This window comes from Nerophis ophidion, linkage group LG17, assembly GCF_033978795.1.
Source record: "Nerophis ophidion isolate RoL-2023_Sa linkage group LG17, RoL_Noph_v1.0, whole genome shotgun sequence".
In the NCBI taxonomy this organism is placed as follows: Eukaryota; Metazoa; Chordata; class Actinopteri; order Syngnathiformes; family Syngnathidae; genus Nerophis; species Nerophis ophidion.
In genome coordinates, this window is record NC_084627.1 from 15,931,024 (window position 1) to 15,956,023 (window position 25,000).

The 25,000-nt window shown below is 39.6% G+C and overlaps 1 protein-coding gene across 2 annotated transcripts in view; it reads right to left on the minus strand.

Moving 5' to 3' along the window:
- The window catches only part of LOC133536148 (astrotactin-2-like), a 747,946-nt gene that overhangs the window by 240,285 nt on the left and 482,661 nt on the right, over nt 1-25,000 (minus strand). For both annotated transcript variants that reach the window (XM_061876407.1, XM_061876406.1), the window contains exon 14: nt 1,781-1,905. In XM_061876407.1, coding sequence (XP_061732391.1) covers nt 1,781-1,905 — 125 coding nt within the window. The remainder of the gene's footprint in view (nt 1-1,780; nt 1,906-25,000) is intronic.

The window sequence follows — 25,000 nt, forward strand, 5'->3', positions numbered from 1 at the left end:
ACCTGTTCCCAATTCACCTGTTCACCTGTGGGATGTTCCAAATAAGTGTTTGATAAGCATTCCTCAAAATTCTCAGTATTTTTTGCCACTTGTGCCAGCTTTTTTTAATCATGTTGCAGGCATCAAATTCCTAATGAGCTAATATTTGCAAAAAATAACAAGGTTTACAAGTTCCAACATTACATATCTTGTCTTTGCAGTCTATTCAATTGAATATACGTTGGAAAGGAATTGCAAATCATTGTATTCTGTTTTTATTTAAGATTTACACCACGTGCCAAATTCACTGGTGTTGGGTTGTGTATAAATAATGGGCCGCATGTTGAGGCTTATTTGGTAATTATTGTTGAAAGTGGGTGGTTAAGGTTTTATAAAATTCCAATTTTAGTAAAAGCAAAAAGCAATTTTGCTAATGGGAAGGATAAAGGAGCAGAGGTGGAGTTGCAGGATGGAATTCAACTGAGGAAAAAACAGCAACACATGATCAAACACTATGTAAAAGTACAGTTTGTGTTGTCCAAGGACAACAGTATATTTCAAACTGTAACGATTTTCAACTTATGTTCACTGTATATTAAAATAATTTAAAAAATGCCTCATCCGGGACTCTTTTTTTTTTTTTTTCCTTTCTGTTTTTAGATTTTAAAAAACAATTTCGATCATATATAGTATTCTCATTTTGTAAAAATGAGAAATCGATTCTGAACCGCACAACGTGAGAATCGCGATTCAAATTCGAATCGATTTTTTTTTCCCACACCCCTAATATACTATCTCCCGTCCAAAGGCAAAACCCAGTTAGTCAATTTTGGTCAAAACTGAGCTGATAATTAATTTGGAGTTCTTAGGTGATATGTTTTACATTAGTGTATGCGATATTGTAATTTGTTCCGTAAGTAAGCTGTTACGCGCATGGCAGCACCTAGCAACTACCACATAACCGCGTAGATAAGACAGAAAAACCTAGTATCTCAAGGGACCAATCGGAGCTTCTTTGTCAGTCGCCGTATTGTCTTTAATGAGACATTTGCACGAACGGGGGCCGACGGTCAACCTGATTATGTGATATTATGGCACGAGGGGATATTTGGAAGATTGACCCAGGACGTTGCAAGCACCTTCATTCAATGTATTGTTCTTGATTCTTCCCCTTGCATACTCTTTTGGGCAGATAACTGTGGAGGATGGGAGATATACATATGTATATGTGTATGTATGTATATATTTATATGTATATGTGTATAAGTATTTATATACATATGTGTATATACTCGTATATATATATATATATATATATATATGCATATTATTTATAAGTATTTATATACATATGTGTATATATTCGTATATATATATATATGCATGTATAAATTGTATTATTATTATTATTTTTCTACTGCTTATTCCCTTTGGGGTCGTGGGGATATGTATATAGTTGAAACTAGAACCGATTTGTCATGTTTACATTATTTCCTATTGAGAACTCTGCTTCACCGTCCAAACTTTTCTATTTACAAACCAGGTTCAAAAACCATTCAAGTTTGTAAATCGAGCCTACACTGCATACATTTTGTCCTTTTGTTTTTGTTGCTGGTTATGTTTTACAGAAACTGACAGGTATGCAGATAGTGGGCTTATGTTCCTTTCCAATATCAAAGTGTCAGGCAAGGTATTCTTTGTATGTCCTAACAACGGCTAACTTCTTTTTCATTATTAATTTGGTTTTGAATGTGAAACACGTTGAGAAGTTTCAAAGATGTGGCAAAAAAAAAAAACTCACCTGTGAGGAGGTCCAGGTTTGGCAGGGGTTCCGACAACACTCCTCTGCATTGTTCCTCCACAGGTAGAGGAAGAACCATGAGGCCATCGGCTAACTGGGGGAAATCCTTAATGAAGTTGTTATCTCTAAAGGAGGTTGGCACAAAAAAAAAAAAAGTTAAACCTGTGGTGCATACTAATCTCTTCTAGAGTGCAGCTTTATGTGCGTGCAAATAAGTGGTAATGGAGTAATATGTTTATTACTCTGGAGCTAAGCATAAAATAAAGCATGCTTAAGGACAAAAAGGATACCGTCTAGAACATTCATGCAAAACTGTTTTGATCAACGCTCCGTGAAATATGAGAGGGGCCCTTTCAGAAAATAAACACTCATAATGGATAGTGTGTGTGTGTTATATGCTCCACTTTTGTCCCGCAGATAAACTGCTTTGGGCTTTCATTTCCCCCTGACAAAAAAAAAAAAAAGACTTGAGTTGTCCCGCTGCATTCTGGGAGCTGGGTGTGCAGCAGCAAACTATTCCCCATAATAATCCACTTCTACAAGGCTGAGAAACGCGTGCCGTGCACACTCTGGGGACTTTGATTCACTCTTTGTGGTATCCATTTTTCATCCTCTCTCTCATTGCTTTCCCACCCAGCCTTCTGCGAGGCAACGTACATCTGACTCAAAGCAGGGTGCGGGAAGAGATAACGGGGGCTTAATGCACTGATTGAAAGGAAGTCGGGTCTATATCGGCGTGCAGGATCAACATTTTCATGTGTCGCTTTAAGTACGTACTTCCAGGAACATAGATTTAAATATTAACCCTGAATTTGAGTCATAAAGTTGTCATTAAAAAAAAGAAAAACAATTGAATAAAATGTGCCTACTTTGGTTAAATATTTCATTACATTTTTTTATCTGATTTATTTTGTCATTTTTTTAACAAGTCTCAATGGAAGCTGAAATTGTCGTTTTGTTTGTCGGGAATAATCAAGAAAAAATTGGGTGTTTTATATATATATATATATTTTTGACCATTTGCTGTACTTTAATCCTCCACTAGTGATGAATATTTGATTTTTCATCTGCAGAACTTTTAAGGAATTAAGGAAATAAGACATTGGTTGTCATTGGTTGGTTTGTATTTTGTATTAAGTCTCATATAAAGTTGGAATTGTCTCTTTGGTTTTCTGAAAAAAATGGACAAGAAATTGTTTTGTGATATCCAAATTGTTTTACTATTTACTGCAAGTTATTTTCCCCACTTCATTTTGTACAATTTAGTTTTTGAAGTACATAAGTAATCAATAAGACATTCGTCTTCATTGATTTAGATGTATTTCTTCCCTATATAAAATGGGGACAGCACACATTAATAACAAATGCATGGTTAATTCTGGACTTTAAGCCGCTACTTTTTTTTCCCTACGCTTTGCACCCTGTGGTTTATAAAATGGTGCGGCTAATTTATGGATTTTTCTTCGCTGGTGGCCATAATGTTTTGTGATCAACAAATAGTTTTCATAAAACACAAGTCTGCAATGAGGTGGCGACTTGTCCAGGGTGATTTATTACTCATTATTTTGTTATTCCTTTAACACAAGTCTCATATACAGCTGGAATTGTTTTTTTGGGTTTCTGACAAAGGGACAAGAAATTGTTTCACTATTTACTGTTAATTTTTTTCCCCACTTCAATTTCCATAAGGGTATCATCTTAGAAGTATATAAGTAATAATAAGACATTTGTTTTCATTGATTTAGATTTATCCATCCATCAATCCATCCATTTTCTACCGCTTATTCCCTTCGGGGTCGCAGGGGACGCTGTAGCCTATCTCAGCTACGATCAGGCGGAAGGCGGTGTACACCCTGGACAAGTATCTCTTCTTTATTTAAAATAGGGACAGTACTTATTAATGAACATATGCACGGTTAATTCTGGAATTTAAGCCGTTACTTTTTTGTTCTATGCTTTGAACCCTGTGGCTTATAAAACGGTGCAACTAATTTAATTTTTCTTCGCTGGTGGCCATACTGTTTTGTGATCAACAAATAGTTTTCATTAAAAAAAAAACGAGCATGCAACGAGAAGGCGACTTGCCAGGGTGTACCCCACCTTCCGCCCGAGTGCAGCTGGGAAATGCTCCAGTACCCCGCGACCATAAGAGGAACAATAAATAGAAAATAGATGGAAAACACAAGTAGAGACAACTGCAAAGGTGTGTTAATTTTTGTACTATAGCGCCATCTTTTGGACCGGTTCGCCCGATGCAGGTGCTGAGGGGTGAACGTCTACAGTATTTCCTTCTGTTTAGTGCTTCAAACCGGAAGTACAAGTGAAGCGCATAGTACAAAGAGGTCGCTGACTTTCTGCACAGTCGGTTGCTACAGGGCTCCAAACTTCATGTGACCTTCCAATTAGCCCACGTACAGTACGCAGAGAGTTTCATGGAATGGTTTTCCATGGCCGAGCAGCTGCCTCTAAGCCATACATCACCAAATCTGATGCAGTGGAGACACATTCTCTGGAATGCTGAATCACGCTTTTCCATCTGGCAAGCTGATGGACGAGTCTGGGTTTGGAGGTTGCCAGGAGAACGGTATATTTCGGACTGCATTGTGCCGAGTGTGAAATTTGGTGGAGGAGGAATTATGGTGTGGGGTTGTTTTTCAGGAGTTGGGCTTGGCCTCTTAGTTCCAGTGAGAGGAACTTTGAATGCTCCAGGATACCAAAACATGTTAGACAATCCCATCCTCCCAACCTTTTAGGAACAGTTTGGAGCGGGCCCCTATTTGTTCATAATTATTTTGTCAGTGAAGCTGAAATTACCATTTTGTTTTTTGAAAATTGACCAAAAAAAAAAAAAAAAGTTTTGTAAAATTTCACCAATTTATTGTACACAGTTCTGTATTTAATATGATATTGGTCCTCATTGGTTCATTGTACCATGCAATCAAAAATATACAGTTGAGCAAGGGAGCTTTTCTTCCTGTCACTCACACAAGCTTGTGTAAATTACAGGTGGTGCAAGAACATATAAGGGGATTGTCTCACCTTGTGTTTTTATTTACTCATGTATCATTCAGGACCCGCGTGTGCTCATTAAACCCCCAACAAACCGAGCTTCCTCGCGGCCGTGGGAGTCGGTGGCAAACCTTCTGTCTGAAGCGTTATCATAACGAATAATAGTCAAGAGAAGTTAAAGCACATGGGATACATTTTTTTTAAATAAGTTGGGATATAATTAAGATAATGAAATATGGAGTGATTAAGAAATGTTTAGTATCGATATGCTTAGAATCGGCCGTGCAACTAATCATGCAACTAAGTTCCAGTTGAAACTGGATCCAAGTTCAAGTCATACTTGCCAACCTTGAGACCTCAGACTTCGGGAGATGGGGGGGTGTATATATTTTCAAGTATTTTTTTATATGTATATATCGATATATAAATAATTTGTTCACTTACTGAGACACTTAATGTGTTGCCTTCATTATAACACTTACATAAGGCTCATAACTTTTTGCAGCTCCAGACAGATTATTTTTTGTGTTTTTTTGGTCCAATATGGCCCTGCAATAGGGAATAAATACTTCTGATTTTGAGTTTATACATCGTGTCCTCTTTAAAGGCCTACTGAAATGAGCTATCCTTATTTAAACGGGGATAGCAGGTCCATGCTATGTGTCATACTTGATCGTTTCGCGATATTGCCCTATTTTTGCTGAAAGTATTTAGTAGAGAACATCGACGATAAAGTTCGCAACTTTTGGTCACAAATACAAAAAGCCGTGCCTGTACCGGAAGTAGCAGACGATGTGCGCGTGACGTCACGGGTTGTGGAGCTCCTCACATTTGAACAGTGTTTACAATCATGGCCACCAGCAGCGAGAGCGATTCGGACCGAGAAAGCGACGATTTTCCCATTAATTTGAGCGAGGATGAAAGATTCCTGGATGAGGAAAGTGAGAGTGAAGGAAAAAAAAGACTATACAGTGGGAGCGATTCAGATGTTATCAGACAAATTTACTAGGATAATTCTGGAAAATCCCTTTTGTGTTACTAGTGTTTTAGTGAGATTATATGGTCGTACATGTACAACCTGATGGTCGGTCCCACACTTTTCTTCAGCACCAGTCGACGGGTGGTGGCGATGCCCATCTCTGCCCTTCGCAAGGGACCCTCTTCGAAACACGATCTTTCGCAATGATCGCTGCATAATACACTATACTTTGTGTGTGTGGTCCAATCCAACCGTGTTCGCTTGACCGCTCTGTTCCATAGTAAAGCTTCACCGTCATCTTTCTGGAATGTAAACAATGAAACACCGGCTGTGTTTGTGTTGCTAAAGGCGGTCGCAATACACTGCTTCTCACCTACAGCTTTCTTCTTAGACGTCTCCATTATTCATAGAACAAAGTGCAAAAGATTCAGCAATACAGAAGTCCAGAATACTGTGGTTTTATGCGATGAAAAGAGACGATGCATCGTTGATATATAAACTATCAGACTGCGTGGTCGGTAGTAGTGGGTTTCAGCAGGCCTTTAAATATCTCCTGGCTCCAGATGAAACGAATACGTCCACAAATCCATGCCTGACTAGACAAATTGTCTTACATGACATTGTTATTCGCTGCCCCGACTCTTCTGTTGATGCAGTGGAACAATAGTTGGTGTTTACACGGCGAAGTCCCGAGCGGGATCACACGCCACATCCTAATACAATTCAGCGTCAACAGGTCTTTACCACAATGCCCGGATCTCTTGGCGTTATTGCTATTGTAAGCCGTCCGGCGTCCACGTGGAAGCTGCCACTGTGGACCTTCACGGTGACAAAGACCTTCCAATTCCCAAAGTAACTAAGTACTCCATACACATGCAAATCCTCGGCACAAGGCGGCACAATGAAGTCATTGTGCGAACGGGTGTCTCTTCTGTCTCATCTGCTAATGAGCGACACAAACGGAATATTTAACGACGCCAAGTGGTATTTTTGTTGTTGTAGTTGAATGTTTATCATACCGTATTTATGATTACTAAAATGGAGCATGTGTAGCAATAGCACCATGCAATTTTTAGATTCTAGATTGGACTTAAAGGGGAACATTATCACCAAACCTATGCAAGCGTCAATATATACCTTGATGTTGCAGAAAAAAAGACCATGTCTTTTTTTAACCGATTTCCAAACTCTAAATGGGTGAATTTTGGCAAATTAAACGCCTTTCTGTTTATCGGTCTTTTAGCGATGACGTCAGAACGTGACGTCACCGAGGTAATACAGCCGCCATTTTCATTTTCACATTATAATCACCGGGTCTCAGCTCTGTTATTTTCCGTTTTTTCGACTATTTTTTGGAACCTTGGAGACATCATGCCTCGTCGGTGTGTTGTCGGAGGGTGTAACAACACTAACAGGGAGGGATTCAAGTTGCACCACTGGCAAGAAATCTGCCGCCAGACACCCATTGAATGTGCCAGAGTGTCCGCACATTTTACCGGCGATGCTAAGACAGACATGGCACAGAGATGTATGGATAACCTGCAGATGCATTTGCAACGATTAAGTCAACGAAATCAGAAAGGTGAGTTTTGTCGATGTTGTTGACTTATGTGCTAATCAGACATATTTGGTCGCAGCATGACTGCCAGCTAATCGATGCTAACATGCTACTTATGCTAGCTGTATGTACATTTGAAACTAGATACCCACATTTAATGCGAAACAAACACTTACCAATCGACGGATTTAAGTTGCTCCAGTGTCACAAGATGCGAAAGTCCTGATCGTTTGGTCTGCACATTTTACCGGCGATGCTAATAAGGCAGCCATGCTATGGGCCACTCCATTAGGTACACCCATGCTACGGCCGAATAGGGTCAATAGCTATTCGCTCAATAGCTTCAATGTCTTCTTCAATTTCGTTTTCGCTATCTGTCTCCATACTCCGACCATCTGTTTCAATACATGCGTAATCTGTTGAATCGCTTAAGCCGCTGAAATCCGAGTCTGAATCCGAGCTAATGTCGCTATATCTTGCTGTGGTAACCGCCATGTTGTTTGTATTGGCAGCAATGTATGACGTCACAGGGAAATGGACAGTCGCATCGCAAATAGCGAAAATCAAGAACTTTAAAGCTTTTTTTTAGTAATATTCCGGGAGGTGTAAAATTTTGAAAAAAACTTCGAAAAATAAAACAAGCCACTGGGAAATGATTTTTATTGTTTTTAACCCTTTTGAAATTGTGATAATGTTCCCCTTTAATGTCATGACTGTTTTTATTGACTATCAAGTATTTTATTAATTATGGGATAAGCAGTAGAAAATGGATGGATAGTACTTTTTTGTCACTTATTGTTTGTCTTCGGTACACTAATGTATATATTTTAGGCCATTCGTTCTTTGTTTTATTTTTCAAAAAATATATATATCGATTTGATGAGGTGGCGACTTGTCCAGGGTGTACGGTGCCTTCCGCCCGATTGTAGCTGAGGTAGGCACCAGCGCCCCCAAAAGGGAATAAGCGGTAGAAAAAGAAGGATGGATGGATTTTTATATTGCTATTTTTATCTTTGGTATGAAAATTATTATGTAACATAAGTTATTTTTTTGGTTCTATTTTTGTATTATGACATTTTATTATTGGATCATGTTGTACTGCATTTTAATCTTTTGTTTTGTGATTGTATGATGTTTTTTGCCTGGACCCCAGGAAAAACCAGTCTCTACTGCGGTGTAGACTAATGGGGATCCTTAATAAACTAAACTAATTTCTACCAAGCAAAGAAAAATGCATAAATAAAATACTATGGACATATTTAGTGACCACAATGGAATTAAACAAGCATGTGATGATTATTGTCTTTAAAATACAAAACTTAAATAATTAGAAACACAATGTGTGTTACAATGTCTTCATAAGTGCTCTACAAATAATAAGACATATAGCACATAGTATTTAGTAGTAGTATTCATTATAATACTATTATCCATCATCAATTTGCTATAGTCGTGATCAAAACATAATGTCATGGCTTTCTTGAGTTTCCAATAATTTCTACAACTCCTATTTTTTTGTGATAGAGTGATTGGAGCACATGCCTGTTGGTCACAAAAACACATTCATGAAATTTGGTTCTTTTATGAATTTATTATGGGTCTACTGAAAATGTGAGCAATTCTGCTGGGTCAAAAGTATACATACAGCAATGTTAATATTTGTTTACATGTCCCTTGGCAAGTTTCGCTGCAATAAGGCGCTTTTGGTAGCCATCTACAAGCTTCTGGCAAAGAGAAAAGGTGAGGCCTTTAATCCCAGGAACACCACACCTACCGTCAAGCATGGTGGTGGTAATATTATGTTCAGGGCCTGTTTTGCTGCGAATGGAACTGGTGCTTTACAGAGAGTAAATGGGACTATGAAAAAGGATGATTACCTCCAAATTCTTCAGGACAACGAAAGGTTGGGTCTTGGACGCAGTTGGGTGTTCCAACAGGACAATGACCCCAAACACACGTCAAAAGTGGTAAAAGATTGGCTAAATCAGGCTAGAATTAAAGTTTTGGAATGGCATTCCCAAAGTCCTGACTTAAACGTGTGGACAATGCTGAAGAAACAAGTCCATCTCAAAAAACCGACACAATTAGCTGAACTTCACCGATTTTGTGGAAAAAATTAGCCAGAAGCTTATTTATGGCTACCAAAAGCAACTTATTGCAGTGAAACTTGCCAAGGGACATGTAAACAAATATTAACATTGCGGTATGTATACTTTTGACCCAGCAGATTTGGTCACATTTTCAGTAGACCCATAATAAATTCATAAAAGAACCAAACTTCATGAATGTTTTTTGTGACCAATAAATATGTGCTCCAATCACTCTATCACAAAAAAATAAGAGTTGTAGAAATTATTGGACATTAAGTTCGTTACAAGTGTATGTCTTTAGTCTAAGTATATTATTAATATACAGTAGATAATTCAGAAAGTGAGTACAATGCAGTTTAACAAGAACATATAATAAACTGTTACGCCAAGGGTTGGCAACCCAAAATATACAAAGAGCCATATTGGACCAACAATCAACCAAAAATGTAAAGCCTTATATAAGTTTTATAATGAAGGCAACACATGATGTAAGTGTCTATATTAGCTGTAATAGCCTACTATCAAAATGACTATGTGTCGCAGGCTGTCGCGAATCTTCGTTGAAAGAAAATGTTGAAATGTAATATTTATTCTACACATCTTTACAAAAATGTAAACATTACTAAAACGAAGGTTTCTCAGAGGGTGAGATAACTCCTGGAAATGACTGGCTTAGAATCGTTAAGTTGAAGAAAACGTAAACTACAAATAAAATGAACTCAAATATGCCTAAAATACGAGGCATAATGATGCAATATGTACATAAAGCTATTCTAAATAGCATGTTAGCATTGATTAGCTTGCAATCATGGATTGACCAAACATGCCTGATAAAGCTCACCTTTGTGGATTTATGCACAGCATTAAACATTTGATGGACAAATATTAAAAAAAAAGGAGTGAAGTGAATTATATAGCTCTTTTCTCTAGTGACTCAAAGCGCTTTACATAGTGAAACCCAATATCTAAGTTACATTTAAACCAGTGTGGGTGGCACTGGGAGCAGGTGGGTAAAGTGTCTTGCCCAAAGACACAACGGCAGTGACTAGGATGGCGGAAGCGGGAATCGAACCTGCAACCCTCAAGTTGCTGGCACGGCCGCTCTACCAACCGAGCTATGCCGGTTGGCATAAATTGCGTCTTTCTTTGGCAGCATCAATTAAAGTTGTACAGGTAAACAAACTACGGTGCGTTCAAGGACTTCTGAAATTAGGACGAAATGTCGCGCACCAAATACTCTCATCACCGAAGCATGTTAAGTTAAAGTACCAATGATTGTCACATCGAGAGGAGCCAGATGAGGTGGTTCGGGCATCTGGTCAGGATGCCACCCGAACGCCTCCCTAGGGAGGTGTTTAGGGCACGTCCAACCGGTAGGAGGCCACGGGGAAGACCCAGGACACGTTGGGAAGACTATGTCTCCCGGCTGGCCTGGGAACGCCTCGGGATCCCCCGGGAAGAGCTAGACGAAGTGGCTGGGGAGAGGGAAGTCTGGATTTCCCTGCTTAGGCTGTTGCCCCCGCGACCCGACCTCGGATAAGCGGAAGATGATGGATGGATGGATGGATGATTGTCACACACACACACGAGGTGTGGCAAAATTATTTTCTGCATTCGACCCATCACCCTTGATCACCCCCTGGGAGTCGAGGGGAGCAGTGAGCAGCATCGGTGGCCGCGCCCGGGAATCATTGTTGGTGATTTAACCCCCAATTCCAACCCTTGATGCCAAGTGCCAAGCAGGGAGGTAACGGGTCCCGTTTTTTATAGTCTTTGGTATGACTTGGCCGGGGTTTGAACTCACAACCTCTTTAACACAAACAGTGGGATTTCTAACAATTTAGGAAGGTTTATGTCATGTTTGTCCTCCTACAGAAACCATACTAAAACCAAAAATAAAGCCACGCGTTGCCGACCACCGTGTTACGCATTGCATCGAAATAATTAATTAAAATAATTACGGTATCTGGGGTTGAATGTCAAAAAATATTATATTTTTTCATTATTTATAATTTACAATTTCATTATTATACAAATTGTACTTAAGTGTTCATCTTAAAAGATAGATGTGATTTTCAATTCATTTATTTGACTTATTTTCACTATTTTTACTTTGCATATTTAATTGTATTAAATTATTAATGCATATAATAATCACTTTTATAGGTATGTACAATATATTTTACAAAAATGTTGTGTTTATGTTCATTTTATTTAAAGTTTTTTAAATGAGCATATAATATACAGTGTGTCGTTTCATGGGAGAGGTGCACCAACCTAAGCGACCACTAGAGGTCCCTCTTTCTCTTTGCAAAAGCTTGATAAATCCACAAATATGCTTAATATCCCTGAGCTTCATACAGAGCTGCAGCCTCTTCTGTTTGATCAGGGGCACCTATGAAAATGTGTTTACAAAATGAGGACAATATTATGATGCACAAGAAAAATAACATTTAGTGGGACAAAGGGGGTCATTTTTGTCTGAGAGTGGGTGTTGAGGGGACAGAAAAGAAACGATTATAGACTAAAAGCAGGACTTCAGGCCCATGGGGCGTGTGTTTTGTCGTCGGTGTGTGGCAGAATGACGACCACTTTGTAAGTCTTTTTGGTAGAAAAAAAATCCAATGTTTCCGAGCGGAAAGCAGGGGGAGGAGGGACGTGCCCTTGGCGTCCTCTTGGGATAACAACTGTATTTGAAGTTGTGCGCTCGTCTCCGCAGGGTGCCAGTGCTGTGCGGGTCAGAGGGCGGCGGCATGCTGATTAGCAGCGAGATGTCGGAAAGTAAGAGACCGAACACGTACTGTCATGTGGTTGCTCGTAATCAGACTTGCCAACCTTGAGACCTCCGATTTCTGAAAGTGTAGGATGGGGTGGCGTGGTCGGGGGTGGAGCGTGGGGCGTGGTTGGAAGCAGGGCGTGGTTTGGGGCATGGTTAGGAGTCAAATATTTTATATATGTATATATATATATATATATATATATATATATATATATATATATATATATATATAGACTTTGCAGCATCGCGTGGACATCGGGGGCGGTACCTCTGGATTGGCAGACCGGGGTGGTGGTTCCTCTCTTTAAGAAAGGGGACCGGAGGGTGTGTTCCAACTATCGTGGGATCACACTCCTCAGCCTTCCCGGTAAGGTTTATTCAGGTGTACTGGAGAGGAGGCTACGCCGGATAGTCGAACCTCGGATTCAGGAGGAACAGTGTGGTTTTCATCCTGGTCGTGGAACTGTGGACCAGCTCTATACTCTCGGCAGGGTTCTTGAGGGTGCATGGGAGTTTGCCCAACCAGTCTACATGTGCTTTGTGGACTTGGAGAAGGCATTCGACCGTGTTCCTCGGGAAGTCCTGTGGGGAGTGCTCAGAGAGTATGGGGTATCGGATTGTGGCGGTCCGCTCCCTGTACGATCAGTGCCAGAGCTTGGTCCGCATTGCCGGCAGTAAGTCGAACACATTTCCAGTGAGGGTTGGTCTCCGCCAAGGCTGTCCTTTGTCACCGATTCTGTTCATAACTTTTATGGACAGAATTTCTAGGCGCAGTCAAGGCGTTGAGGGGTTCCGGTTTGGTAACCGCAGGATTAGGTCTCTGCTTTTTGCAGATGATGTGGTCCTGATGGCTTCATCTGACCGGGATCTTCAGCTCTCGCTGGATCGGTTCGCAGCTGAGTGTGAAGCCACCGGAATGAGAATCAGCACCTCCAAGTCAGAGTCCATGGTTCTCGCCCGGAAAAGGGTGGAATGCCATCTCCGGGTTGGGGAGGAGACCCTGCCCCAAGTGGAGGAGTTCAAGTACGTAGGAGTCTTGTTCACGAGTGAGGGAAGAGTGGATTGTGAGATCGACAGGCGGATCGGTGCGGCGTCTTCAGTAATGCGGACGTTGTACCGATCCGTTCTGGTAAAGAAGGAGCTGAGCCGGAAGGCAAAGCTCTCAATTTACCGGTCGATCTACGTTCCCATCCTCACCTATGGTCATGAGCTTTGGGTTATGACGGAAAGGATAAGATCACGGGTACAAGCGGCCTAAAATGAGTTTCCTCCGCCGTGTGGCGGGGCTCTCCCTTAGAGATAGGGTGAGAAGCTCTGCCATCCGGGAAGAACTCAAAGTAAAGCCGCTGCTCCTTCACATCGAGAGGAGCCAGATGAGGTGGTTCGGGCATCTGGTCAGGATGCCACCCGAACGCCTCCCTAGGGAGGTGTTTAGGGCACGTCCAACCGGTAGGAGGCCACGGGGAAGACCCAGGACACGTTGGGAAGACTATGTCTCCCGGCTGGCCTGGGAACGCCTCGGGATCCCCCGGGAAGAGTTAGACAAAGTGGCTGGGGAGAGGGAAGTCTGGGTTTTCCTGCTTAGGCTGTTGCCCCCGCGACCCGACCTCGGATAAGCGAAAGATGATGGATGGATATATATATATTATCCATCATATATATTATATATATATATATATTATCCATCATATATATATATATATATATATATATATATATATATATATATATATATACATATATATATAATACTTGACTTTCAGTGAATTCTAGCTATATATATAAATAAGATAAATACTTGAATTTCAGTGTTCATTTATTTACACATATACACACACATAACACACTCATCTACTCATTGTTGAGTTAAGGGTTGAAATGTCCATCTTTGTTCTATTCTCTGTCACTATTTTTCTAACCACAGCTAGTCTCTCTGGCAGAGGAAGTCTAGCAAAACTCCTATCCATTATGGACAACACCTCCCATCCACTACACTCGGACCTGCTATGGATAAATGGGGGAAAAAAATGCAGTTGATACATGTGATCGGTATAAGTATCTCGTATGCTAATCTCACTCATGGCTGATTGGTGTCAGAATCAGCAGCATAAAACCTTGATTGGAACATCTCAAATAAACAAGATGTCATTAATTCCCTCGGCAACAGTCTAATAAGGACGGGTTGCTTTTACGCAGGGTTGGTTGGCCCCAATGTGTGCATTATAGGTGTGGATGTGCCATTTGTCCATGAGACGGTCTTTAAAAAAGAAGTTATACATTGCAAAGGTCTTGCATATGGGTCATTATGGAAAACAAACCCCCTGACAACACAGCTGTGGTAAATAAATGAATGCCGAAGCTCTGAGGTTAAAAGTCTACTACTGATTTTGAATATATGACTAAATATTTATCCTTTGAAATATGTTTTAAATAGGATGGGTTGTCTTATATTCTGGTTTTGAAGATATATATATATATATATATATATATATATATATAATGTCCCCTTTTTACCACACAAGTCTAGGTTGAGCAATATATATTCTAGGACTTTTCAGTCCAGCGTGTCTATGCTTCCTGGCTTTGTGTGTGTGTGTGTGTGTGTGTGTGTGTGTGTCTCGCTCCGCTCTCCTGCATGTGTTTCGCTCTGCTCCAACTCCCAACTCCAACCACGTGTCTCGTTCCGGCTGCTGCTAATAAGGGCGACAGGTGATTAGATAACAAACTCCAGCTGGGCAATCTATTCACCTGCCGCTGACTTCGAGACCGGTCCTTACAGACCCCGCTCCGCGGCAGGCCCGCAGGCCACAACCCCCTCCACACACACATTAACACACACACATATCTATATATATATATATATATATATATATATATATATTTTTTTTTTTTTTTTCTTTGACATGAAAAAGGGACGTTTTTGTAATGAAAAAGGGAGGTTTTTGTGGTTGGTGCACTAATTGTAAGTGTATATTGTGTTTTTTATATTAATTTAATAAAAAAATAAAAATAGAAATATATATATATATTTTTTTGATTTACTTTTTTTTTTAAATAAAAATTAATAAAAAATTATTCTGCGGCCCTGTGGTTGGAGACCACTGTTATATATGACCAACCAACTTGTGGCCGTTTTTGAGCACACTATTAGCATTCTCTGGATGAGCTTCAAGCACACCTTTGAAGTGAAAACCATTTCAGGTGACTACCTCTTGAAGCTCATCCAGATAATGCAAAGAGTGTGCAAAAATGTAATCAGACTAAAGGGTGGCTATTTTGAAAAAAAACAGGCATATAAAACACGTTTTCAGTTATTTTACCTTTTTTTTGTTAAGTACATAACTCCACATGTGTTCATTCATAGTTTTGATGCCTTCAGTGACAATCTACAATGTAAATAGTCATGGAAATAAAGAAAATGCATTGAATTAGGAGAAGGTATGTCCAAACTTTTGGCCTCCAATATATATATATATATATATATATATATATATATATATGATATTTTCCCCTGTCTCTCACGCACCAGACACACGACACTTAACCAGGAACAGGTCTTTTAAAGAAGGTGTTGTCTTATAATCAGCTCAATACAGCAAAAAAGGTAAACAAAGACTGACATCTTAGTCCCTTTACTGTGTTTTGTTTTACTTCCCTTTCTGCTGCTATGAGCATATGTGATGAGAACAGAGTATGTCACTTGAAAAGCAGACGTAAATAGACATACATACTGTAAAATATGGGAAAATCAAACAGATGCTATGGATCATAATTGGGTACAAAGACCTGCAGTGTAAATGCAGCCTCAGGCAAATGTCTGCAGATGCTGCCTATCTTCCAACATCTTCTCCTCCACGTGAAAACAATCGCGGTTCATCTTCCAGGGATTTGATTATTAAAAAAAAAAAAAAAAAAAAACGATAAAAAGTACACGCCACGGCTGCAAGGAGATAATAATAATTGTGCTTTAGCATGCCGGCATGAAGGAATCATCAGCAATCTCGCAATCTTTCTTTGCCCCGAGTAGCGGAAAACAAGGCACAATACATCCATGACACAGCAGGCCGGCAATTTCTGAGGCTGCCGCGCTGTTTGGCTTCGACAATAAATGGGATAATTAGCCGGCGTTTGCAGGAAAGACATGTAACAAAAACGGGAAGACAGAGTAAAAGAATGGGAAATTATTCCGGGCAACGGCAGTGATGATGAATGTTTATAATCGCCGTAATTCGGTGTTTGTTTTTTAACAACCGTGGTGCAATTTTAATGTGAACACTGGCAGAAGAAGATTGGTGCTCTTAACTGCTGATGAGTGAGTGACCTAAAAAGGGGATTTTTAACCCAATGTAGCAATTTTAATGACTTTTCAATATATATACATCTAACATGTATCAATCAATCAATCAATCAATGTTTATTTATATAGCCCCAAATCACAAATGTCTCAAAGGACTGCACAAATCATTACGACTACAACATCCTCGGAAGAACCCACAATAACACTGAAAATCTAATATAACAAAATTGTAAAGATCTATTATGTTAAATATACATTTAATATTTTATAATAAAGATATAATAATAATAAAATCCTAAAAATATAATAGGGTCCTCTGTCCCAATGTACCAATAGGGACATTGCGGTTTTTGCACACTCAAAAAAAATAAAGTTTATGAGTTTGAACATCAAATATGTTGTCTTTGTAGTGCATTCAACTGAATATGGGTTGAAAAGGATCTGCAAATCATTGTATTTCCCAACTATATGGAAACGGGATTTGTATCTTATCAATGAGAAACACTTTCATACAAAGTAAAGTAAAAAAAAAACGATCCATTCTACCAGCGATGTTTGTGTGCTTTTTACTTGACTGCATAACGGCGGGAATAACCGGGGCGACATTAAGGTGCAATTAGTTGTCATTATGGAATCTGTCACCCTGCCAGTCAATATCCAATGACTGAGCACCACTGGAGATCATATCACACAATATGTCATTTGCAGTTTGGCCCAGCCACTAAGCGTGAATACTTAATGCAGCCAACTTCATATAATTGGATAAAAGTGAAAGGGGGGTGGGGGGGTTCTATGAATAATGTATACATGGTAAATATTGGAAAAGTCACAGGAGTGGAAGGGATGGAAAATTACAAATCAACCAAGTCCACTGCCTCGCCGGTAAGTTCATTAATCAATACTAAAAACATCCACTTCTAATTCCGCCTTTTTAGCCTAAGTCCAAAAAGGACTCCTTGCAGCTTTTCTTCATTAAAGCCTAGCAGGCGGCTGAAGCCATCGATCACTGACAAGCATTGTTAGCTAACCCCCCTGTGTGGCGACTCCATCAAACGTTGACACTTTGATGCTTTATGCGACATATTCTCATTTTTCACCCTCCGGTCTGCCACCGGCTCACTGACAGGCTGCATAAGGTGGTTTTAGCTCCGGTAGCAAAAGGGGGCGTAAAAAAAAGTGGAGAAGTGGAGAAAAAAAGGAGCTTTTTTTTTATTTTTTTAGTTTGTGCCTTTGAATGTGTTCTCAGCAACGGAATAACAGACCTACTTTGAAAATCCATGAAAAGTGAGACTTTCTTGAAATCCCAGTTTATTTTTAATATCACACAGAAAACCAGAAGGTGACTTCTGTAAAAAAAAAAATTAAAGCACATCATTTCCATGTAATACCCAAGGTTTTAGGCATTGTTGTTCAATGAAAGAGCAAGAAATGTTTTTTTTTTTTTTTAAATATATACATATATATATATTAGGGGTGTGGGAAAAAATACATTCGAATATGAATCGAATCGAATATGTTTCTAATTTTTTAAAAATCTATTTTTTTTATTTTTTTTACTTTTTTATGTTATTTTTTTATTCAATCCAACAAACCACGACACAGCAATACCATAACAATGCAATCCAATCCCAAAACCAAACCTGACCCAGCAACACTCAGAACTGCAATAAACAGAGCAATTGAAAGGAGACACAGAACAAACCAAAAGTAGTGAAACAAAAATTAATATTATCAACAACAGTATCAAAATTTGTTATAATTTCAACATAGCAGGGATTAAAAATCCCTCATTGACATTATCATTAGACATTTATAAAAATTAAACAAAAAGAACAATAGTGTCACTACCTGTGTTGGCCCTGCGATGAGGTGGCGACTTGTCCAGGGTGTACCCCGCCTTCCGCCCGATTGTAGCTGAGATAGGCGCCAGCGCCCCCCGCGACCCCGAAAGGGAATAAGCGGTAGAAAATGGATGGATGGATGGCTTACACTTGCATCGCATCTCATAAGCTTGACAACACACTGTGTCCAATATTTTCACAAAGATAAAATAAGTCATATTTTTGGTTCGTTTGATAGTTAAAAAACATTTACATTATTGCAATCAGTTGATAAAACATTGTCCTTTACAATTATAAACGCTTTTTTTTTTTTTAATCTACTACTCTGTTTGCATGTCAGCAGACTGGGGTAGATCCTGCTGAAATCCTATGTATTGAATGAATACAGAATCATTTTGAATCGGAAAAATATCGTTTTTGAATCGAGAATCGAATCGAATCCAACAATATCGATATATTATCGAATCGTGACCCCAAGAATTGACATTGAATCGAATCGTGGGACACCCAAAGATTCACAGCCCTAATATATATATATATATATATATATATGTATATATATATATATATATATATATATATACATATATTATCGGTCAATAAATGCTTTGAAATTTAATATCGGAAATTATCTGTTTTTAAAAGTAAAATGTATGAATTTTTAAAATGCCCCTGTGCGGAGTGGTACACAAACGTAGGGATAAGTAAAGAGCGTGCCGGTCCAATCACATAATATCTACGGCTTTTTACAGACACAAGCGAGTGCAAGGCATACTTGGTCAACAGCCATACAGGTCACACTGAGGTTGGCCGAATAAACAACTTTAACACTGTTACAAATACGCGCCACACTGTGAACCCACACCAAACAACAATGACAAACACATTTCGGGAGAAGATCCGCACCGTAACACAACTGAACATATACCCAGAAACCCTTGCAGCCCTAACTCTTCTGGGACGCTACAATATACACCCCTTGCTACACCCTACCCCGGCCCACCTCAACCTCCTCATGCTTTCTCAGGGAGAGCATGTCCCAAATCCCAAGCTGATGTTTTGAGGCATGTTATAAAGAAATAATACACTTTGTGACTTCCATAATAAATATGGCAGTGCCATGTTGGCATTTTTTTCCATAACTTGAGTGGATTTATTTTGGAAAACCTTGTGACATTGTTTAATGCATCCAGCAGGGCATCACAACAAAATGAGGCATAATAATGTGTTGATTCCACGACTGTGTGTATCGGTATCGGTTGATATTGGAATCTGTAATTAAGAGTTGGACAATATCGGAAAATTGGATATCGGCAAAAAAGACATTATCGGACATCTCTAGTTTTTAATTACAGTTGCAACCTGGCTGAGAAAAGTGCTTTTATGTTCTTAAAAGTCTTAATTTTTTGCTCAAATTATTGATCGGTCAGGCCCAGAAACCTAATGATTTTTAATGATGTGTGTGGAGGGGGCGTGGTCCAGACGTCGCCTGTGGGCGGAGCATGTGCCGAAGCCGGCTACGAAGCAGCTGCTGGTGAGTGGATAACCCAGCTGGAACAGGTTATATATATATATATATATATATATATGTTTACAATGTCAAGACCTGCAGACCAGGGGTGTCAATCAGGCCCGCAAACAGGTTTTATCCGGCTCGCGGGATGAGTTTGCTAAGTATAAAAATTAACCTGAAATTTTGGAATGAAAGGAACAGCTGTACTTAATGTGTCCACTGGATGTCGCAATAGCAATTATTTGTATCTTTGTAGATCAGTGGTGTCAAAGTCAAGGAATTTAATCATCTATGGTCCCTGGGATATTTGATTAGTATTAGAACCGGCCCGCAGGCCACAGCCGCCTGCTGCTGTTTTGCACGCACCATTACTCCATCAGTGTTGGCGCTAGGAATCTTCAAAATGGGGTACCAGGGGCCCCATCAAGTCATAAATATGGGGTCCCACAATAAACGTTTGGTGTCCCACATTTTTTGTAACCGTTTTGAAAACAAATGATAAGTGTATGCATTATCCTGTTATATCTCACATTCTATATTGTGTTGTGGAAAAAAAAGTTGTTATAAATGTTACTTAATTCATTAAAAAATAATAATCCAAAAGAAAACACATTTTTATGAATGTGTAAACTTATTCAGTTACAAACTTTCTTCTTTCCTTCATGGATCTAAACTTTACGGCTGCCGGCATTTTTTTTTTTTCTGTATTTTTGTTGTAATATTTGTTCTATTTTTGGTCAAAAAAAGAAAACAATCTGAAAGTGTCTTTATTAGAGGACCCTATTGAATGTCTAAGGTTTTATTATTATTATTCTTTATTATTATACCGCCGCCTCTTTGAGCTGTAATTTGACCCCCTTAACATGCTATAAAACTCACCAAATTTGACACACACATCAGGACTGGCGAAAATTGCGATCCAATCAAAAAAACCAAACCCCAAAACTCAAAATTGCGCTCTAGCGCCCCCTAAGAAGAAAACACAGCCAAAACTGTCTCTAACGTCCAGTAGGAATGTCATATAAACATGAAACAAAAAACACTATGTAGGTCTCACTGAGACCTATATTTAATACTCTGACCGCCCCCAACTAAAATCAACAGGAAGTTTGCTATTCCCACTTCAATACAATGACTGCATTATATCCACCATGCATTAGAGCATGGGTGTCAAACTCTGGCCCGCGGGCCAAATTTGGCCCGACCTTGTAATTTAATTTGGCCTTGAGGCAATATAAAATGAACATTAGAGCTGGTCCGCCGGTACTATACAGCAGCACCGCTGCTGTAACACCGCATTCATTGCTAATACTCATACTTGCCAACACTCCCGATTTTCCCGGGAGACTCCAAAAGTTCAGTGCCCCTCCCGGAAATTTCTCAGGACAACCATTCTCCCGAACTTCTTCCGATTTCCACACGGACAACAATGTTAAGGGCGTGCCTTAAAGGCACTGCCTTTGGCATCCTCTCCACCCTTTCGTCACGCCCACTTTTCCTATATACAAACAGCGTGCCGGCCAAGCCACATACTATAAGTGGTATTTAAACACACATTAGTGAATGCATCGCATACTTGGTCAACAGCCATACAGGTCTCACTGAGGGTGGCCGTATAAACAACTTTAACACTGTTACAAATTTGCGCCACACTGTCAACCCACACCAAACAACAATGACAAACACATTTCGGGAGAACAACCGCACCGTAACACAACAAAAACACAACAGAACATATACCCAGAACCCCTTGAAACACTAACTCTTCCGGGACGCTAGAATATACACCCCCTGCTAGCACTAAACCCCACCCCCCAACCCCACCCACCTTATTATTTTATTTTCAAATTTATTAGCCTGTGGAAGAACTTAATGTTGATATTTACCTCAGAAGGCTGCAATTAGAAAAGAGGCATTAATTTTTTTTATTGTAATTTTATTTCATATACCATTGATGTTTGTTTGTTTGTTTTTTGAAAGTTGATTTTGCACTATTAAGTTATATAAGAATTGCTTGTTCCATATTCAGTGTTAAAGCAAATACGTCTAGCAAACTGAGCAATAATTAACATTTTATTCATGCACTTTATCTTGCTACTTCAAGGCTTGCATGTTTGATTCATTCGTTATTGTTATTTTATTTTCAAATGTATTATTCGCCTGTGGAAAAAGTTTATTTTGATATATACCTCAGAAGGCTGCACATGGAAAAAACGCATTTAAGTTGTATTTAAATTTTATTTGATATGCCATTGATATGGGCTTCACGGTGGCAGAGGGGTTAGTGCGTCTGCCTCACAATACAAAGGTCCTGCAGTCCTGGGTTCAAATCCAGGCTCGGGATCTTTCTGTGTGGAGTTTGCATGTTCTCCCCGTGAATGCGTGGGTTCCCTCCGGGTACTCCGGCTTCCTCCCACTTCCAAAGACGTGCACCTGGGGATAGGTTGATTGGCAACACTAAATTGGCCCTAGTGTGTGAATGTTGTCTGTCTATCTGTGTTGGCCCTGTGATGAGGTGGCGACTTGTCCAGGGTGTACCCCGCCTTCCGCCCGATTGTAGCTGAGATAGGCGCCAGCGCCCCCCGCGATCCCGAAAGGGAATAAGCGGTAGAAAATGGATGGATGGATGGATGCCATTGATATTTTTAAATTATTATTATTATTATTATTATTTGAAACTTGATTTTGCATGTCACTATAAAGTAATATAAGCCTTGCTTGTTCAATATTCAATGCAGAACTTGTTTGGGTCCCTATTAAAAGGTTAATTTGTTCAACCTTGGCCCGCGGCTCTGTTCAGTTTAAAATTTTTGCCCACTCTGTATTTGAGTATGACATCCCTGCATTAGAGTCTTAACATGGTGGAACAAGGCGTCCTTATAAAATGCTCAAGCCACTTTACAACTGTTATTACTATGAGACTGATGTAAAACACATGTGTATACAACTTTTTCTCTGTGTAATAATCCATCCATCCATCTTTTACCACTTATCTGGGCTTGGGTCGCGGGGGCAGCAGCCAAAGCGGTCCTGTCCTTTTTAATTGATTGATTGATACTTTTATTAGTAGATTGCACAGTTCAGTACATATTCCGTACAATTGACCACTAAATGGTAACACCCGAATAAGTTTTTCAACTTGTATAAGTCGGGGTCCACGTTAATCAATTCAATTCATCGCTTATAATGCCGTGATTTTGATAGTCTGGCCCCGTGTGTGCACATATTTTCCTCCATGCGGCTCCTGAGCTAAAATGAGTTTGAAACCCCTGCTGTAACCTGTTTGGGGTTATTGTTCAATCCAGGACCAACAAAACTATTGATTTCTTGATGATGTCACATTCAACCTGCTTGAAGATTTAACTCAGTAAGTCAATTTTCACTGTTTTTACCAATCAAAATGTCCATAGTTCCCTAGAGTCTAGGGATTATCCCACGATATAATGCCAAAAAAAAAAAACCTATTGCTTTTCAATTGCCGCACCTAATACATTTTCTTTAGTGCCGGTGCTCTAATTAGTCCCAGTTTTGATGAAATCATAATTTTATTAAGCTTCAAAGCAAGATTATTGATTTTGAATGGTGTCATACACAAAGTGTTTGAAGTATCTGCAATTTTATTCAAAGGCTCACTTTTCCATCTGTGTTCTTCTTAGTATCAATGTTCATGCGATCACCAAGCTTTTAGGCGTTGTTGTTCGATGAAAGTATTGATTTTTAATTACAGTTGCAACCCGTCTGTGAAAAGTGCATTTATGTCCATAAAAGTCTTAATTTTTTGCCCAGATTATTGATCAGTCGGGCCCAGAAACCTATTGATTTTTAATGATGTCTTACTCAAGATGTTTTATGATGTCAAGACCTGTAGACTGTTTGGGGGTTATTGTTCAACGCAGGACCAACAAAACTATTGATTTTTTCATGATGTCACATGCAACCTGCTTGAAGATTTCATTCAGTGAGTAAAAGTTCACTGTTTTTACCAGTCAAAATGTCCATAGTTCCCGAGAGTCTCGGGATTATCTCGCAATATAATGCCAAAAAAAATAAGACAAATCCTGAAGATAATGACGTGAAGATGATCTGTAAAACATAATCTATGCAACATTTTGACCAAAGGGGCGGTTTAGCTCGGTTGGTAGAGTGGGCGTGCCAGCAACTTGAGGGTTGCAGGTTCGATTCCCGCTTCTGCCATCCTAGTCTCTGCTGTTGTGTCCTTGGGCAAGACACTTTACCCACCTTCTCCCAGTGCCACACACACTGGTTTAAATGTAACTTAGATATTGGGTTTCACTATGTAAAGCACTTTGAGTCACTAGAGAAAAAGCGCTATATAAATATAATTCACTTCACTTCACAAAGAAACACCATTACAACTTTATGTAGACCACAATGGAAAAAAAAAGAAAATCATAATATGACCCCTTTAATGCGCCTTACAATCCAATATTTAATCTCAGAAACACCATGCTTACCGTCAAGCATGGTGGTGGTAGTATTATGCTCTGGGTCTGTTTTGCTGCCAATGAAATTGGTGCTTTACAGAGAGTAAATGGGACAATGAAAAAAGGAAGATTACCTGCAAATTCTTCAGGACAACCTATAATCATCAACACGGAGGTTGGGTCTTTGGCACAGTTGGGTGTTCCAACATGGCAATGACCCCAAACATGTCAGAGTTTGTTTGTGACGGACCCAAGATGCCGAGAATGAGGCAGGCATTGCACATGATTTGTGAAGTGAATTTGAAGTGAATTTATATTTATATAGCGCTTTTTCTCTTGTGACTCAAAACGCTTTACATGGTGAAACCAAATATCTAAGTTACATTTAAACCAGTGTGGGTGGCACTGGGAGCAGGCAGGTAAAGTGTCTTGCCCAAGGACACAACAGCAGTGACTAGGATGGCGGAAGCGGGGATCGAACCTGCAACCCTCAAGTTGCTGGCACGGCCGCTCTACCAACCGAGCTATACCGCCCTAATATTTAACATGAAAACAAAACCAAATAAGGCTTCACGGTGGCAGAGGGGTTAGTGCGTCTGCCTCACAATACGAAGGTCCTACAGTCCTGGGTTCAATTCCAGGCTGAGGATCTTTCTGTGTGGAGTTTGCATGTTCTCCCCGTGAATGCGTGGGTTCCCTCCAGGTACTC